The sequence below is a fragment of the Lynx rufus genome, unplaced genomic scaffold (genome assembly GCF_022079265.1).
Source record: "Lynx rufus isolate CCGP_SWC_20201006 ecotype Redwood Valley unplaced genomic scaffold, mLynRuf1.p SCAF_47, whole genome shotgun sequence".
Lineage (NCBI taxonomy): Eukaryota > Metazoa > Chordata > Mammalia > Carnivora > Felidae > Lynx > Lynx rufus.
The window spans coordinates 520,286-538,365 of NW_025814864.1; the positions used below are offsets into that span (position 1 = coordinate 520,286).

An 18,080-nucleotide genomic window follows, 5' to 3' on the forward strand; every position below is an offset into this window, starting at 1 on the left:
TCAGGCAGGCCTGGGAATTAAGCAGACGAATCCAGTAACACGCTGTGTCTCTGTCACCGTGTGGAAGGAAACGTCGTCTGCAATCTCCACGCCTCTGCCGGATGGTTGGAGAGGCTGAGGGCCAGGTTTACTGGCTGCCGTCTTTAACTCGACGTTAACCAAGCCTGAGCCGTGAAGAGTGTCGCCGTCACCTTGAGAAGCATACATCACAGCTGCCTGATCGTAGGGGCCTCCCCCCTGCTCTCGGGAAAATTCACGTTGAAGGATGTTTCTGGCCCTCTGTGGCTAGTGCCCTTGGCCAGAGCCAACTGGTCACATGTGGAACGGTCATTTCATGGTAACAATCACGGCAACACCTACTGTCCCCAAGCTTGTAGACTGCATGCAGGGACCTCTAGAAACGCGTCTCTCAAAATCAGCCCTGCCGGTATCATTCCCATTTTATGGATACAGAAATAGAGCCCGGAATGCCTCCGAGAGTCATCAAGGTGGTCCCTGCTGCACGCAGCAGCCAGAACTGGACAGCACGTGTGTGAATTTCTGATGTCCTATGTGTCACGTTTGGATTTACCGTAGGAGACACAAGCAGCACCCATGCCCACGCCGGCACACGCGGGGAACCCAGGTGGCTGCCGGAGCCCGAGGACCAGCTGAGAGCAGAGAAGGGCCACGTGAACCGGCGTGCACTCGATTCCTCGTGAGCAACACGCTTGTGGCACCGATGAGGTCACACAAACAGAAGAGAGACCGCAGACATCCTTCTCCACTTGGGCTGCTGATTTCGCGTGACGCAGCCCAGCAGTTGGGATATTCTCAGCAGAGGGAAAAGGAAGGTTAGAAGCCACGCCCCCCACACGCGAGGTCTACGCTGCGAGAAAACCAGTATAAGTGGAGAGTTTTTAAACCCACCGTGTGGAGGTTTAGAATTTGTACGGTTAAATCCCAGGTCGCTCTGGCCACCGCACCGCCGTCAGTAGGCCCAGAGCACCGCTGTTCGCTGCCCGGCAGCAGCTATAGGATAAGAAGGGACTTGGTTATGGAAGAAAAAGGGAAGCAAACACGCCCACTGCGTGTCCGAGTTCGAGTGTGGAGGAAAGACCACGGCAGGAAGCAAACCCCAAGAGCTCGGAAAGAAGCACTGGTGACATTTAGGACAAATGGGAAGCATGACATTGGTAACGGCCAACACGTCCGCGATTCAACTCTGCCACCTCGTAGGGAAGTCTGACCACCGGCGAACCTCGAAGGAACAGCAGTCCCGGCTTCCTGCTGACGACAAAGCTGCCTTCAAAACTGAGATAAAAGATGTAGAAACTCAGCGAAATAACCAGAACTACCCAAAAGGAAAATACGCTTTCCCAGTTAAGAAAATACGGATCAGAAAGAAATAGCTGCTAAGCCTTTACTCCCCGGGTGTGAACACACCAGTGTGCATCACGCCCGGGGGGGCCGCACAAGCCTTGTGGAGCTGATGGGACCCGGGGCCCGTGTGAGCACACGCGTGTTGGTCTCTGCGGCACAGACGTGCACCCCGGAGCAGCCATGAGCGGTGTCTGCCGTGTGCACTGAGGACTCACCGGCCCGGGCGTCACCGAGGCTCCCACCCTCCGCAGCCTGCACCCCAGGCAAAGCCAGCGCCAGCAGGAGCCGGGGCGTCACGGAGGAAAGAGGTGCGGCCAGGAGAGGCGCCAGGCAAGACCCCCCGGATGGAGCTGGCAAGGGCTCCCCAGGGGGGCCCTGCCCCCACAGAAGGAGCCTCAGAGACGGAGGCGAGAGGCCCAGGCGCTCCTGGGGGGGGACCGGGGGGGGCCCCAGGGACGCCCTCAGTGGCGTGCAGAGTGGGGGAGGGACGCCGAGCATCTGGTCGTCCTTGATGGCTTGGGTCACGGGCATCACCCTCTGCCTCCGACAGCAGCGCCGTGTGCACGGCCCCCGCCTGACCAGCCACGTGGGTGTCCCCGTTTCCTTTCCTTCGTGTATTAAAAATGGGAGCTGTTCTTGTTTACGCCGGACCCACTGGGGCCCATGGCCTTATTTGTCAGCTGCGAGGACCAGGCTGTCACATCCCCCAGCATGTGTCACGGTGCCTGGCTCTTTGGGCGCTCAAAGTGTTCTGAATAAACGAGGAATGAACGAACGAGCGAACGAACGAACGAACGCATGGCTGACGGCCGTTTTCTCCCAGCCCCCACCCTGGGGCCAGGCCGCAGCGGTGCTGCCCTCCTGTGCCTGGCGGCTGCTCTCCTCCTCGCCCGTGACCCAGCCCTGCGTCTGGGCCTGATGGAACCGCCCTCGGCCCTCGTGCTTCCAGGTTCTGGTCTCAGCTGAACCCGTGGCTCCTGGGCTTCCCCAGCCCCGTCACACTCTCCCCTGCTCTCTCCCCTCCACGCCACTGTCCCCCGTGCTTGTGTGCCACTCTCTCCCCCACCCTCCTGTGGGCCCTGCTGTCCAGGGGCTGGGCGTCCCCTCACCAGTCCTGCAGGCAGGTGTCCAGGGGACACCCGTGGACAGGATGGGGGCCGGGTTCAGGGGCCACTGGTAGATGGGACGGGGGTGGCGTCCAGGGGACACCCATGGACGGATGGGCAGGTGAGGTGGTCGAGGGTAGAGAGATCCGGCGCTCGGAGGCGGAGACGACCCCGGGTGTTCTGCCACCTCCCTCAGGAGGGCCGCTCATCGTGTCGGAATCCAGCTGAGAAAACCGGAAGGAAATACCTGTTGGTGCAGGCGCCCGTGATGAGCCTGTACTTGTTTGCCAGGCAGGTGTCTGGACACGTGGGGGGCAGCATGTGAGGCAGGCATCCGGACAGGTTCGCGATGGTGCTCAGCACGTCTTCTGGTAGGACATCTGAGGAGAAACAGCAACGCGTTTGTAACGGCAAGCCTACCGATGCGGCGGGCACTGTCCCACACTCTCAGGGTGTCTGTGACCCCTGTGTTCGGGCTCACACGGAAGCCACGCTGTTCGCTGGGGCAAGGGCTTCCTTCTCCGTGAATCCAGTCGCTCTCTCAACAATCCCCTTGAGCCTCTCACCGCCAGCAGGTGGCCTATTGAAACCTGTTTTTGCTTTGTGATCGTTCAGGAAAGCAAGTCAGAGCTCCAAGCCCCCAGACACAAGCCACCTAGTGGGGTCACCTCCCCGACGTGCCTGTCACACCCTCGCGGTGATGGAAGATAGCCAAGCGCAGTCCTTGTCCCTCCTCCAAGCCTGCCCTGGTCAGGTGCGCCGGCAGCATCCGTGTGTCCATCCACAGAACCTTCTTTTCTCTGCACACTGATTTCTGGATCCCTTCTCCCGAATCTTTCTAGATTAGGGCCCAGAAACCTGTCTCTTATTTACTCACTTTCTCCCCAATTCTATTGCTGCTTATTGAACAAATCAAAGCCAGGACTGCTTTGTTGTCTGCTCGCAGAAGGGATCACTGGCCACTTCTCCGAGATGGTTTGTACAAATCTTCAAGATAACGCCTTGACAAGCCGACTAACCAGGCACCCGTGACGCTGAGGTATTCAGCAGAGAAACACAAGGAGGAATGCACCCTGTAAACTGGGGAGAAATGACACCGGCTTCCTGACCATCAACGTGCGCCGAGCAGTCCCTGCGGCTCAGTGACCCTCCGACCACGCTTTCTGCTCAGCCGACGGGAACGTGTGCGGCTCACGAAGTGAGCGCAGAGCCTTCAGAACAGGAAGCGCCCTGCCGTGGGGAGCGTGACCAAGCCCGCCGCACAGAACCACGATCGTAGCTGCGCTGACGGACGGAACCAGCGTGCCCGAAGAGCGGGAAGCAGGGCGCCTGCAAGTAGCTGTGGACGCTGCGCGCTGATGAGGTCCCAGAGGCCGCGTGGCCTCAGTTACTTTTCCCACATTCTACACTGTCTACACCTGTCCACGCTGTTGACAATGGCAACCATAGGAAACTCCCTAAATTAATGGGTTCTTCAGTTCTGTATGTTGGCCTGGGCCAAACCCCTCTGCCCTGTCTCCTGATACCCCTGCACCCCGCGGCTGAGCAAGGCTCTGGGGACGGGATGGGGCCTACAGCCCTCAGAGCCCTCACTCAGCCCCACGATTTGACACAAAACCACGTCAGAAGAATCTTTGGCTGCCATGAAGTCAGTCGAACCTGGTAAGTGTACTGTCTGAGAATTCTGGTGAGTCCCGACTCAGCCAAGCCTGTCTTGTTGTAGAGACTAAGTAACCACTTCAGGTTAAGTGTCTACGGCCAGTTCGGATTAAGGGACCCAGTAGCTCACGGCACCACACTGGAAAAGTCTGGGTAAGTTTGTTTCTTAAAAATCCTGCCTCCTAGTTGCCCACCCCAGGGCTCACAAATGTGCCCATGGTCACGACGGCCATCAGCGCAGGGCCCTGCACCCACAGGGTGCTTTCACCTGATGCGGCTTGAGCCCAAGTCCATTTTGTTCTGCCAATAGCCGGGCAAGCCGGCAGCCGGTGTGGTGCCCAGTTCAGGGTCGAGCACCCTGGTTCTCCAAGGCTCTGAGCCAGTAACAGGCAATGACTCACCATCCTTGCTGGCCCCTGAGCTCCTGGGAGCTCCCCGAGTTCTGACCAGGTCTGTGGACCTCCCCACACTCCTTCCACCACGATGCGGGACGCCCAGGAGGCTGAGCTCCTTGGCAGGTTCAGTTCGGACGGCAGAGCAACAGTGACCTCCCAGGCCAGCGCAGACACAATGTGATGTCTGCCTGAGCCTGTTTATTTAAGAGCCAAGTGTCGGTCCTGGGAGTGAGCGGGGACCCCATGTGTGTGCAGCGGAGTGAGAAGTGCCCTCGAAGTCCCCGCCCAGCCCTGGGGTCTGCTCCTCGGGGGCCGCGGCTCCAGGTGGGGGGCACCTCGGGGAGCTCACCGGTGGGAGGCTGAGATCGCCTGAGCTTCCCGTAGACTCTTGTCTTCACGGCCTGCACGGAAGCTTCCATGATCTCAGCCGCTCGGGAGACGGCGCGGCTGGTTGGCTCGGGGAGCTTGGAAAAAGACAGCAGCTGTGACGGAGAAGGGCTCTCTCGTTCGCTGAGGTCTCTGCGCACAAGAGGAGACTCGGGGTTGGTTACTCTTTCGTGGCCGTGTTCATCGGCCGTCACTGATGGCTTCGGCGGACGCTGTGGAGCACCACACGGCCAGCACTGTGCGGGCTGCAGGTCAGGCTGATACACACGCTGCTCGCCGGGACTCAGGGCTTAGCCAGGGGACAGGGCCTGTGCGACACTGTGTGAGATACACCTTCTCCCCCAGATCCTGAGATGCCTTTGCCGTGTTCCAGCCGGTGAGCGAGCGACCCTGAGTGCCTGCAGCCCTGCGAGGTCCCGGGGCCAAGAATCAGCCGCCACAGGGCACGACGCGGCCACACGCCCTTTGTTCTCGAACCGAAATCACCCTAACGCGAAGTGCCATCGGTGTCGCCGGCAGCTGGCCTTCCTGGCCTCTCACATCCCGGGAGCCCCGGCCACAGGGGGTCAGTGCGGCCCCTCTGCCCACGGCATCTGGGGGCCAGGGCCCCAGGAGCAGGGGTGCCGGGCTGGCCTCTGTGCCGAAGCTGCCCTCGCCTGGTGGCTCCTGCAGGGTGGCGTCATGCGGCCCCAGGTGGAAGCAGGGGCTGGCAGGAAGGCCGACGCTGAGGCCGTGGCGAAAAACAGCCAAATTCTCGCTCAGTCGTCCCCCTTGCGGCCATCCAGCGGGCCACCTCTGTGTTGCATTTGTTAATAATAAGCACAAACGGGCAGGGCTTCCTGGGTGAAAACAGCGTGGCAGGCGCTGTGCTAAGTACTACTTTCTTCTCAGTAATTCCTCACAAAGGCTCAGGGGATAAATTCTGCAATTATGCCCACGAGACCAGAGCAGCTGGCCTCAGGCCGACAGCCAGCGAGAGAAGGACCCGGTATTGGGACACAGAAGTCACACACGTCTGCAACGTGTACGTTAGAGATACCCGAACGCACATATAAAGGTATCTGACATGTAACTTTAATGTAAAAAAGCTGTGCTTAGACCTGCCAGTGTGTTTTTTAACCACATGATGGCATCATGCACTTGAGGGGATCCAGCTTTTCATAGAAGCTGAGACACTGGCCTGCATACTGCACAGACCCCCAGACAGGGGACCCTGGCCCCAGACACGGAATCCCAGCCCCAGACAGGGGACCCTGGCCCCAGATACAAGACTCCCGGCCACAGACAGGGGACCCTGGCCCCAGACATGGGAACCCCAGCCCCAGACAGGGGACCCTGGCTCCAGACAGGGGACCCTGGCTCCAGACAGGGGACCCTGGACCCAGACACAGGAACCTGGCCTCAGACAGGGGACCCTGGCCCCAGACACAAGACTCCCAGCCCCAGACAAGGGACCCTGGCCCCAGACACGGGAACCCCAGCCCCAGACACAGGACCCCCAGCCCCAGACAGGGGACCCTGGCCCCAGACACAAGACTCCCAGCCCCAGACAGGGGACCCTGGCCCCAGATATAAGACTCCCAGCCCCAGACAGGGGACTCCAGCTCCAGACAGGGGACCCTGGACCCAGACACAGGAACCTGGCCTCAGACGGGGGACCCTGGCCCCAGACACAAGACTCCCAGCCCCAGACCGGGGACCCTGGCCCCACACACAGGACCCCCAGCCCCAGACAGGGGACCCTGGCCCCAGACACAGGAACCTGGCCTCAGACAGGGGACCCTGGCCCCAGACACAAGACTCCCAGCCCCAGACAGGGGACCCTGGCCCCAGACACGGGAACCCCAGCCCCAGACAGGGGACCCCGGCTCCAGACAGGGGACCCTGGCTCCAGACAGGGGACCCTGGACCCAGACACAGGAACCTGGCCTCAGACAGGGGACTTTGGCCCCAGATAGGACCCCAGTTGTGGACACCGGACCAAGCTGCAAACATGGGACTCTGGCCCCAGAGAAGGGACCCTGGCCCCAGCCATGAGCCCCCAGCCACAATGGTATCAGTGCCAGGCTTTCTGGGTCCCCCTGAGACTCTGTGTGGACAGGAGAAGGGCCCTCCAAAGATATCCACACCCCAGTCCTCAGAGCCTGTGAACACGCCTGGCCGCATAGCAAAGGGGATTGGGTTGCAGGTAGAATCTGCCTTGCTGGTCAGCCGATGCTAAGATGACATTGTTTCCCTGGATTGTCCCATGGGCCATGTGCCCCCCAGGTCCTTGTGAGGGGAGGACGAAGTCAGAGTGAGGACGACCGAGGAGAAGTGCTCAGGGACCCAACGTCACTGTCCGGAGAGAGAGGAAGGCCCACCAGGGGACGTGAGCCGGGAACGAGCCGGGACGGTGAGGACAGAGGTTTCCTGGAGCAGAAGGACTTCGTCCCGCAGGCTCCTGGGCTCTGGTGCAGCGAGGGCCGTGCCAGGCTTGTAAGCACAGGACCGTCTGCCAACTCACGAGTGCTGTACTGAGCCCTGGGGTTTGGGGCAGTGTCTGCATGGGCCTCGGGGCGAGCACCCCACTGCTCCCAGATGCCCGGGGAGGACGGTGGCCCGTGCGGTGCGGTGGCCTCACAGCCTCGGCCGGGAACCCCACTCCACATGGGCTCCCTGCCCCCCCAGGAGCCCCGCCTGTTACGTCCACGGGATCGAAGCTTTCCCTGCTTGTGCGGGGAAGCGGTGTTTCTCCCAGGGCTTAGCCGCTCTGCGGGCGACCTTGGAGAACTGTCCAGAACAAAGGCAGAGGGGCCTCTTAACTGCCTTTCTGAGCAAACAGGTGAGCAGAACCTTCCAGGGGCAAACCCCCGGCAGCCGGGCCAGGCCACAGCCCGGAGCACGGGCTTCCAAGGTCACAGACACCACCAGCATGGCCCGCGGTGGGGAGGCGGCCTCCAGCGCGGGCGGGCCTGGAGAGGCCACCTGAGGAAAGGGCTGTGCCCACTGTCTGCTCGTGGAAGGGGCCCACGCAGGCAGCTGCACCCCACGGGAGCTTGCACCGGTCACACCACCTCCCATCCCATGGGAGGGGTCCCCCGAACGATTGAGGCACCTCCGTTGAGACCACCCCATCTGCTGGGACCCAACAGCGCCCCCCCAGCCTGGGACCCAACAGAATCCAGCCCCCACCAGCCTGGGTCCGTCCCCGCTTGGGGCACCTGCCCGCTCACGGGGACAGTGCACTTTAACACGCTGCTCTGTGCTTGCGGCTGACCCCCTGGCCGCGCTGTTCCAGCCCCAATCCCCATGTAAGTCTCCTCGTGTGGAATCCCGGGACCAGACTGCGTCCACACAGCACACACACGCCCTCACCCCTGACAAAGGTGTGGCTCCTTTCCGGGCTGGCCTGGGGGAGCACGCGCAGATTCCCAGAAGTGGGCTTTCACTGAGAGAGTACGGACGCATGCCACACATATGCACACACGCACACGCGTGCGACGGGAGCCCAGAGCCCAGCACAGTACACACACACGTGCACACACGCACACGTGTGTGACGGGATCCCAGTGCTCACCAACAGAGCTGAGATAAAGTCCTTGGAACCCTTCTGGTGAGGTTGACAAGACACGTCCTCACGTCCAGACCCGGCTGGCCCGGCTTGGAGTGAGGACCGGACACCAGCCCCTGCCCCCTGGGCCCCAGCCTCGTGCAGCCAGGCTCCCGTGCCCCACACAGACCTGCCCTGGCTGGCGGCAGGCCCTCGTGTGCTTCCCACGGACGGGCGGTCCTCAGAGATCTCCTCGGGGACGCACGTCACCCCTGCCTGGCTGTGCGGCCTCCGGTGTGGACTGCTTCTGCGGCCCCCGAGGCACCCAGGCCAGCCTGTGCTGCCCACTCCCGTGACCAGGGTCTGCCTGCTGACCCCCTCCCCCCGGGGGGATTCTCTGTTCCCTGCGAGGCCCCGGCTCCAGCTGGCTACCCTGCGTGCGGGCCTGGCCGTTCCGGGCCCACGACAGGCTGGTGGCAACCACGAGTTGTCCTGCGGACGTGTGTCCCTCCGGGCACCTGGGCTGCTCCCTGCGGAGGCGCCTCCACTCCTGTCACCTCCGCTCCGTAGCCACCCCGTGAGGTCGCGGGGTCGCTCACGCACGTCACAGTGCACACCCGGACCACGGCTGCAGGTTGACGGCCTCAGCTCTAGAGGTGAGTAAGGCAGTAAGTATGAAGAGGCGGCACACCTACCCTCTATTCGCAGCAAAACATGCCTGATTTTGAGCTCAGATCTGGGGAGCTCTCACGGGCTCAGCATCAGCCGTGCGTCGGATCCCGGTTCCCGGTGTCGCCCTGGTTCCCCCGGAGCGTCGGAAGCTCCCTCAGCCTCCCCCACGGAGCCGGAAAGGCCACAGCGTCCGCAGCGGATGGGCTCCAGGGACACCGCAGACCAGGCCGTGCCGCCCGGGGCGCACCTTCTCCAGGCAAACTGAGTGTCGGAAGTGGCCCAAAGGCCGTACTGGGAGGATTTAGCGCCTGGGGACGTGAGCCCCAGCATCGTGCCATTTACACTAATTTGAGCGTTGGGGTCCTCGGGTCCACGATCCTGGACCCAGCGCCTCCCGGCACCACGGGTCCCCTGCTGCTGAAGCGTCACGGACAGGAGGACCTGCTCCCCATCGCGAGCACGCGGGCCCTGGGAGCGCATCCTGGGAGCGCCAGGGAACGGTCATCAGCCCTTAAAGGCAAGTCATTGGGCGCTGGGGGCATTCGGGACCCTCCCTGGGAGGCTCAGGGGGCGGGGGTGGGGGGGCGGCCGAGGTTCTCCCTGACATGCGCCTCTGGGCTCACCTGTCTGCTCACCATCCCATCGCTCACCTGGGCCATTTCCCAGCAGCACCTTGGCCCCAGCCATCTGGGCTCACAGCCAGAGCACGGGGATCACAGCCCGAGCACGGGGGTCACAGCCAGAGCACGGGGGTCACAGCCAGAGCACGGGGGTCACAGCCAGAGCACGGGGGTCACAGCCAGAGCACGGGGATCACAGCCAGAGCACGGGGGGATCACAGCCCAAGCACGGGGATCACAGCCAGAGCACGGGGGTCACAGCCAGAGCACGGGGATCACAGCCAGAGCACGGGGGGATCACAGCCCAAGCACGGGGATCACAGCCAGAGCACGGGGGGTCACAGCCAGAGCATGGGGGTCACAGCCAGAACAAGGGGGGGTTCACAGTCAGAGCACGGGGATCACAGCCCGAGCACGGGGGTCACAGCCAGAGCACGGGGGGATCACAGCCCAAGCACGGGGGTCACAGCCAGAGCACAGGGGTCACAGCCAGAGCACGGGGGGATCACAGCCCAAGCACGGGGGTCACAGCCAGAGCATGGGGGGGTCACAGCCCGAGCAGGGGGATCACAGCCAGAACACGGGGGTCACAGCCAGAGCACAGGGGTCATAGCTAGAGCATGAAGGGTCGTAGCCCTGAGTATGTGGGGTCACAGCCAGAGCACGTGGGGTCACAGCCAAAGTACGGGAGGTCATAGCCTTCAGTACACAGGTGACAGCCCCCAGCTGGTGGGCTCCAGCCCCAAGATCCGCACCCACGTGTCAACCAGCCCTGGAGGCAGGGTCACAGCCTTGAGTCCATGGGGTCAAAACCCCGAGCACGTGGGGCCACAGCCCAGAACACATGTGGTAGCAGACCTGAGATGGTGGGGTCCTAGCCCCGGGCAAGGGGGCCCCTTGGTCAGTTCACGGGACCTTCCTTCCTTCCTTGACTCTCTTTACTGTCCTTCCCGCTCTGGATCTTTCTCCTCTGCCTTCTCTGCTCTCCGTCTGTCTGTCTGTCTGCCTCCCTGAGTGTCCCTCTCTCTCTGCTCCGGGATGAGCAGCGCCAAGGCCGCGCCCTGGTCCACAAGACGACCCCCTGGCGGCCGGGGTGACTCTCGCACCCCAGGCACCGGGCTTGTGCACTTTGTGGAAGGGGGACATCAAAGGCATGCGATCCCTCCAGTGACCACCGTGGACCACACAGCTGGATTCTTCTAGCTTTAGACGAATTCACAGAAGAGGCAGAGCTCACACGGCACGCGAACCACGGGCTCAGCCTGAGTACCTTAGAAGCTCTTCAAGGATCAGGATAAAATACGCTGAGAAACTACCTTATTTAGGCAACTCAGGTTTTATATGTTATCGTTTCATAAATAATAAATAATTAAGCGACCTCGCAATTATTGGGGGATTTTTGTTGAAACTTAATTAGTTATTGAAATGCAATAATTCATTCTATGCTTAGTAAGCAAATAGCAAATTAACGGCTCCTTAGTTCATTAACCCTAATTGAGAAACAATACACGTCAGGGGAAAATGTCGGCATTTCTAGCCTGAAGAGGCTTGTGAATGGAGGGCAGGAGTGTCGGGGCCACAGTGGAGCCGCGAGGCCGCTGGGGGCAGGTCTGTGCACCCCAGCCCAAAGGGCATGAGTTCAGGGGCACCAACCACCCAGCACCACCGCCTCCAGAATGAGGCTTGTCTCTCCGCCCGCACCCAGCGCCCGCCCCGCCCCAGGTCGCCCTGCACCTGCCCCCGTCTCGGTTCCTCCAAAGCTGATTCTTTATCGCTAATCGACCACGATACTTTTTTGATGATCGGTGCGCCCGTCCCTGAATTAAGTGTGTGTCTCCCGAGAAGGAGTGTGGACATGAGATGATATTCATCTTCCTAACCCTAGCGGCACGGGGCTGGCCTTGCTAAGTAGGGAGAGCATAGCCCCTCAGGACACACTGCTTGAGTAGGCAAATAAAGCATTATTTGAGAGTTCTCAAAAAGCAGATCTTTCCAATAAAATATCCCAAGGGGGTCGTCACGGCCTCTTTAGGCTGCAGACACTGGCTTCAGCGGGATCTGTTGCCTCCGCCAGTTTCCAAGCAGGGTCTGGCTGGGCCACTGACGGCCATTCCCATAGCCGCGGTCGCGGTTTCAGACACGCCGCCAGAGTAGGAGTGCAGGGGAAGTGGGCTTTCTCTTTCTTCCCCCTTTGACTCAAGGTTTTAGAAAAGAGGTAAAAATTAGTTTACTATCAATACGGACAGCAGGGGACTTTTCTGGCTGGAAAAGCAGATATTTGGAAATGTATCAACTGTGCCTTGTGACATTCTGTATTTTGACAGTTTGTATAATTATTAGTCAACCTCAAAACTTGCTTTTTAGTTGTTCTGTGTTTTATGAACATCTAATGTTTGAGACCACGGTATCTTTGATGTTGAGGTCAATTATATATTTAAAATTGAGGTGTTTCTTAACTACTTAAACCAGAGTGATGGGTGGACTTAACCAACACCGAATGCGCGTCTTTGCCAGCCCCGCCCAGGCCCCGGTCTCCCAGCTCCCCCGCCTCCTGCTCCCAAAGGCTGAGTCTCACCCCCCAGGGAGAAGCCCCCGGCCCCCAGGACTGCAAGGACCACAGCGCTGAGTCCCGGGGATGTCACTGTGCTTCTCCACGTGCTGGAGGAAGAATCTGACGCTGAATATGGGTCTTTCCAGCTCTTGCCCGAGAAACCAGGAAAGTGGATTTGCACAGGCAATGTCTCCTGAGGTGTGGAGACGCTGGGCCGGTGGTGAAAATTAACCCGGCAGACCCGTGCCCTCTCCTGGCGACCTGGCGGCTCCCCTCCCGCCCCCTCCAGAAAGCCCACCTTTTCATGGTGTGGTAGATGGCCTCGTCCACCATGCGCCTGCTCTCTTCCACAGCGCGGGTCACAGCAGAGTCTCGGCCCTTCCCTGTGGACGACACGCCCCACGGTGAAGCACATTCGAGGTCAGCCACCCTCTGCCACCTTCAGTTTCTCCACCAAGTCCACGGGAGGCGGCGACAAGCTCGCGGCTCCTGGGCCCGAATGCGGGGTCCTGGCTAGGTCACCCCGTGGGGCCCCGTTCGCACATCGCAAATCGGGCACCAGCTCCCCCTGCAGAGCTGCCGTGGAGCAGAGCGCCAGGAGCAAGCGGGCCCATACCCCCTCACCTCCTCCAAGGTCGGTCTGGCCGCCCTTCTTTCTCTCTTGTCCAGACACCACTGCCGATTCCGAAAACTCTGAGTACTTTGTTACCTAATCGGTGATGTGGTGAGTTCCTAATATCTTCCTATTTTAAGTTGTGCGTTTCACAAAAGATAAAATACTTAAATATACCAGCTGTTTCCGATGACAAGACTTCCACTTTATTTTATTTTATTTTATGTTCGAAATGTTTAGCAAGTCCTATGGTCTAAATGCTCATGTCCCCTCAAAAGTCGTACACTGAAGGCTAACCCGCAGCGTGACCGTGTGAGGACAGAGGGGCTTTGGGAAGTGATTAGGTCACGAGGTGGAGCCCCTGAGTTGGGACTGGGGCCCTTGTAAGGGACCAACAGGGCCCGTCCCCACGAGGACACAGCCAGGTGCTGAGCCAACCGTCTCACCAGACACCAAGTCGCTTGTTCATCTGGGACTTGGGCCTCCGGAGCCGCCGGAAGTAAATGGCTCTTGTTTGTAAGGCACCCAGCTGGCGCCATTTTGTCACAGCATCCCCAGCGGAGTGAGGGAGTCATTTACGACTCCAATCCGGTTAAAACGTGAGGTTCCACATGATCACGTAGCAGGCTCCTTCCAGTGACGCACACGAGGAGCTTCTGTTACTAACGCATCTTCACACAATCAACACTTCATCAAAGGAAATGCACTTATTTGTAAGAATAAACGGAATATCAGAATGTTTTCAAACATTACACACCTTATAGGAATAAAACTATTTTTATTTCTTTAACGTTTATTTATTTTGAGAGAGCGCGAATGAGCAGGGGAGGGGCAGAGGGAGAGGGAGAGAATACCGAGCGGAGTCTGCTCTCAACACAGAGCCTGATGAGGGGCTTGATCTCACGACCCTGGGATCATGACCTGAGCCAAAATCGAGAGTTGGACACTTAACCCACTGAGCCACCAGGCGCCCCAGGAATAAAACTACTTTTCGAAAGGTAACTGTCTGTATTTGGAATGACGTAGCCCAGCATATCCCAGGAAACAAAGTGGTGAGTATGCCAGGCAGGTGGCCTCTGTCCTAAAATGTAACTAATGATTCCCTTGCAGGAACAAATAAATGTGTCCATAGTCAGGAGTATCTGTGGGTCTGGAGACGGCAAGTTCCTGAAGGCGGAGACCCCAGCAGATTCCCACCACCCGCCGGGGTGTCCGACAGGGTTTCGAGCGTGGAGACCCCAGCACGGGCGCCTTCCACACAGCCTCTCCACTGCTCCTCCGCTCCGGCCCTGTCTATTCTGAATATGTCATAAGAAGGCGAAACTCCATGTAGATCATCCCTGGGGTTCTGGGAGAAGTGATTAGCCCATGTGCTGGGTGGCCCTCCCTCCGCAAGGGTCTGGGGGAGCGCACTGTGGGGCAGGTGTGGCTGTGACCCCCAGGCCGGGGAGCTCAGGCATTCTCCCTGGGGCCGCAAACAAGGGCTCAGCCAGCATCACAGACCTGGAGACTTCGAACCTGCCTTCTGCTTTTCAGATCCGAAAGCTGAATTCTAGAGAGTTCCATGGGGCGTCTGATCTGGAGACGCCAGCCTTCTAAGGACAGTCACAGCTCCCAGGGGGTGTACATCCCCCCGGAAAGTTCTCTTCGGGACACAATCATCTCACGCAGGGGAGCTGGAGCGTGGGGAGTCCTTCAGGAAGAAGGTCCAGCCATTTCCGAAGAGTGCTCATTTAAAGAAAAAGGTCAGACAAGAATGTCGAGTCTTCCTTCTCTGAAGCCATAAACCGTGAGGGCCCCCGCGTGTCACTGTCGACTGACTCTGAGGACTTGGTTCTGTTCTCATCTCTGAGTTTGTGTCCTCACGTTACTGAGCCCTGGTGCTGAAACCCAATCAGCAGGAATAAAGTTTGCGCACTTTTCCTTTTTAAGCGTGTGTGCCGATTCCCGGATCTCCCAACCTGCAGGCAGCTCTCTGCCTCCCTACGCACCCTGATCTCGTCTGCTGTCGCTGTTGTGACTTGTCCGAACACGGGCCGTAAAGACGAGGTGCGTAAGTCTCGACTTTGCGGGAATGATGGAAACGCGCCCCCTCTGCATGCCGATGGGTACGGTGACTTCCGCCAGGAACCCCAGGCAGGGTGTGCTGAAGGGACTCACCCTGTTCCTTAGACCCACAGGGCCGTGCATGTATTTTTGACAAAAACGAAATCCCCCTGCATCAGTAGAGATTGCCAAAGTGTGCCACTTTGTTCCTCCCTGGGCTGAGCCCTCCTGGGACCCTACTCTGGGTCCAGACTCAAGGGTGCCCACGGCCTCACTTCTGTCTCTCAAACTGTACAGGTCACAGGCTGACCCGCAGTGTGTCTGTCCAGATCTACGTGTGCCATGAGTGTTTATCAGCCAGACTCCCGTCCAGTGGAGGGGGTGGGGGGGGGCTTCCACAGAAAGACCTGGGGAGACAGTGAGCCTGGATACAGCTGCACCTCGGGTCTCTGGGGCCCTCCTGGGCCGTGGCTGGGTCGTGACTGGACACAGGCCTTTGGGGCCCTCCTGGGCTGCGACTGGGCTGCAACTGGACACTGGACACAGGCCTCTGGGTTGTGACTGGATACTAGTCACGGGCCTCTGGGTCTTGACTGGACACTGGACACAGGCCTCTGGGGCCCTCCTGGACCGCGACTGGGTCTTGACTGGACACAGGCCTCTGGGTTGTGACTGGACACTGGACATAGACCTCTGGGGCCCTCCTGGACCGCGACCGGGTCTTGACTGGACACAGGCCTCTGGGGCCCTCCTGGACCGCGACTGGGTCTTGACTGGACACAGGCCTCTGGGTTGTGACTGGACACTGGACATAGACCTCTGGGGCCCTCCTGGACCGCAACCGGGTCTTGACTGGACACAGGCCTCTGGGTTGTGACTGGACACTGGACATAGACCTCTGGGGCCCTCCTGGACCGCGACCGGGTCTTGACTGGACACAGGCCTCTGGGTTGTGACTGGACACTGGACATAGACCTCTGGGGCCCTCCTGGACCGCGACCGGGTCTTGACTGGACACAGGCCTCTGGGGCCCTCCTGGGCCGCGACCGGGTCTTGACTGGACACAGGCCTCTGGGGCCCTCCTGGGTGGTGACCAGACATGCACACGCCAAGGAGAGGTGCCCAGCACAGAGCCCCCAGGCAGCTCTACATCCAGGCAGCCAGCTCAGCGAAGCCCCGAGTCCTGCGGTAGGAGCTCAGGTTCACACAAAAGTAGAGTTGTATCGTCATTTACATCGGCTCCGGTGAAATGTGACCGATAAAAATATTTCAAAGAAAGTTAGAGCGAATAATGACCTTGTTTCAAAGCTGTCAGGTTTTGTCAGCTGGAGAAAATAATCTCTCATATTAAAGAATGTAAAGTTGGTGCATTACGAGAGAAATATTTTGTAAGCAAGTAATTTGTAAATAATTAATAAGCCAGCTTCAAAATATTCCGACTGACCGTAAATTAACCTCCAAAGTACAGCGTTCTGACCAGACGCTGCATTGTGCATTATCTATATATTTATTCAAACTTTAAGCACAAAGAAAATCAAACTCTCAGGATGGGGAAGTGATAATAAAATTGCTGTTGCGAAGCTGCAGAAACCACATGTCCTGATACTTAATCACGTGGTTTCTAGAACTAAAAATGGGGTGCACGTACGTATTTACATTCTGTTGAACGTCCCTCATGCGTAACAATTTTGTCTGCTTAGCCATGTGACTTCTAACTCTTGTTACCGTGGTTTTACGGAACGAGGGCCTTGATAGACACAAAATAAAAGGACAGATTAGTTAATCCACGAGACATTTGCTGGGCATCGTCACAGGCGGGCACTGGGCTGCGTCGTGACTCACTGAGGCCGCGGTGGGACTACTTTCCTCTTGAGGTGCTTGAACATGTGAGTCCGTTTTATTTTTCCTGGTCCCGTCCAGACCCCGTGCATTCAGTGCCCCAAGCGCAGCACCGTGGGCCGTAACTGTGATGGATCTTTTCCCCGCTTCCTGCCTCCTGGGGTGGGGGCATGTTTGTAGGGGGCAAAGGAGTCTGTGGAGGGTTTTGGTGCAACCTGCAGTATGGTCACGGAGCCCCCTGATCCTGGAAAGTGGGAAAATGGGAGCTCCCAGCAGGACGTGGAGTGTGGACCGGCAGCAGGAGGGCCCTCCACCCTGGGGCGGGGGCGGGGGGGGCCTGGGTCAGCAGTGAGTCCAGCCAGGCTGGGGGAGGCCAGGGCCTGCTGGGGGAGGTCTGAGTCCTGAGGTCGGCGGCCAGGGAGCACCCACCAGGTGCCCCCCAACATTGTGTTGGGGAAAATTCCCTTCAAGGAGTTCAGTGCCTTCTTTTCTCTTTTCCTCTTTTTCAGCCAAACAAAAGCAGAATTTTTTTTTTTAATTTTTTTTTTTCAACGTTTATTTATTTTTTGGGACAGAGAGAGACAGAGCATGAACGGGGGAGGGGCAGAGAGAGAGGGAGACACAGAATCGGAAACAGGCCCCAGGCTCTGAGCCATCAGCCCAGAGCCTGACGCGGGGCTCGAACTCACGGACCGCGAGATGGTGACCTGGCTGAAGTCGGACGCTCAACCGACTGCGCCACCCAGGCGCCCCTCAAAAGCAGAATTTAAGCTGTGATCATTTTAACCACCCCATCCCTTTCTCAACCGGGTTTGACACTGTAACATCCCGATCCAGAAAACACATCATAAGAATTACTTAATGAAAGTGATTTCATAGCAAAGAAACAAGCAATTTCTCCCAAAGAAAACTTTTTTCGCATATATGAGCAGATAAAATGGAGATTCTCATCGTGAATCAGAGGACACGAGTTACTCCTCGGACATAATTGTATTTTAACCCTTCTACCGTCTAGAATCACTGTCCACTTCTGGGGAAAGCCCACGAACGGAGCAGCCTGGGGGCCCCGGCTGAGTGCCAAGTCCCCCGTGACGTTTCCTGTCCCGGTGACTGTGGACGGTAACTTCAGGTCAAGAGACCGTATTTCATCTGTCACTCACCCCAGAGGAGGTCCTGGCCGGTCCGGATGAAGGGGAAGAGGCGGTGTGAGCAGGCCACCAGCAGCGCCACGCCCAGGACCGCGAGCACCCTCATTCTAACGGCAGAATCGATGGAGAGCACGCACGCCATCGGGGCAA

General features: G+C 58.9%; 1 protein-coding gene across 1 annotated transcript in view; it reads right to left on the reverse strand.

The window, feature by feature from the left end:
- Window positions 1-18,072, reverse strand: part of TPO (thyroid peroxidase) — a 47,134-nt gene extending 29,062 nt beyond the window's left edge. The window contains exons 1-4 of the mRNA XM_047098346.1: window positions 17,943-18,072; window positions 12,583-12,667; window positions 4,872-5,041; window positions 2,716-2,848 (exon numbers count right to left, since the gene is read on the reverse strand). Coding sequence (XP_046954302.1) covers window positions 2,716-2,848; window positions 4,872-5,041; window positions 12,583-12,667; window positions 17,943-18,072 — 518 coding nt within the window. The remainder of the gene's footprint in view (window positions 1-2,715; window positions 2,849-4,871; window positions 5,042-12,582; window positions 12,668-17,942) is intronic.
- Between the last annotated feature and the right edge of the window lie 8 nt (window positions 18,073-18,080).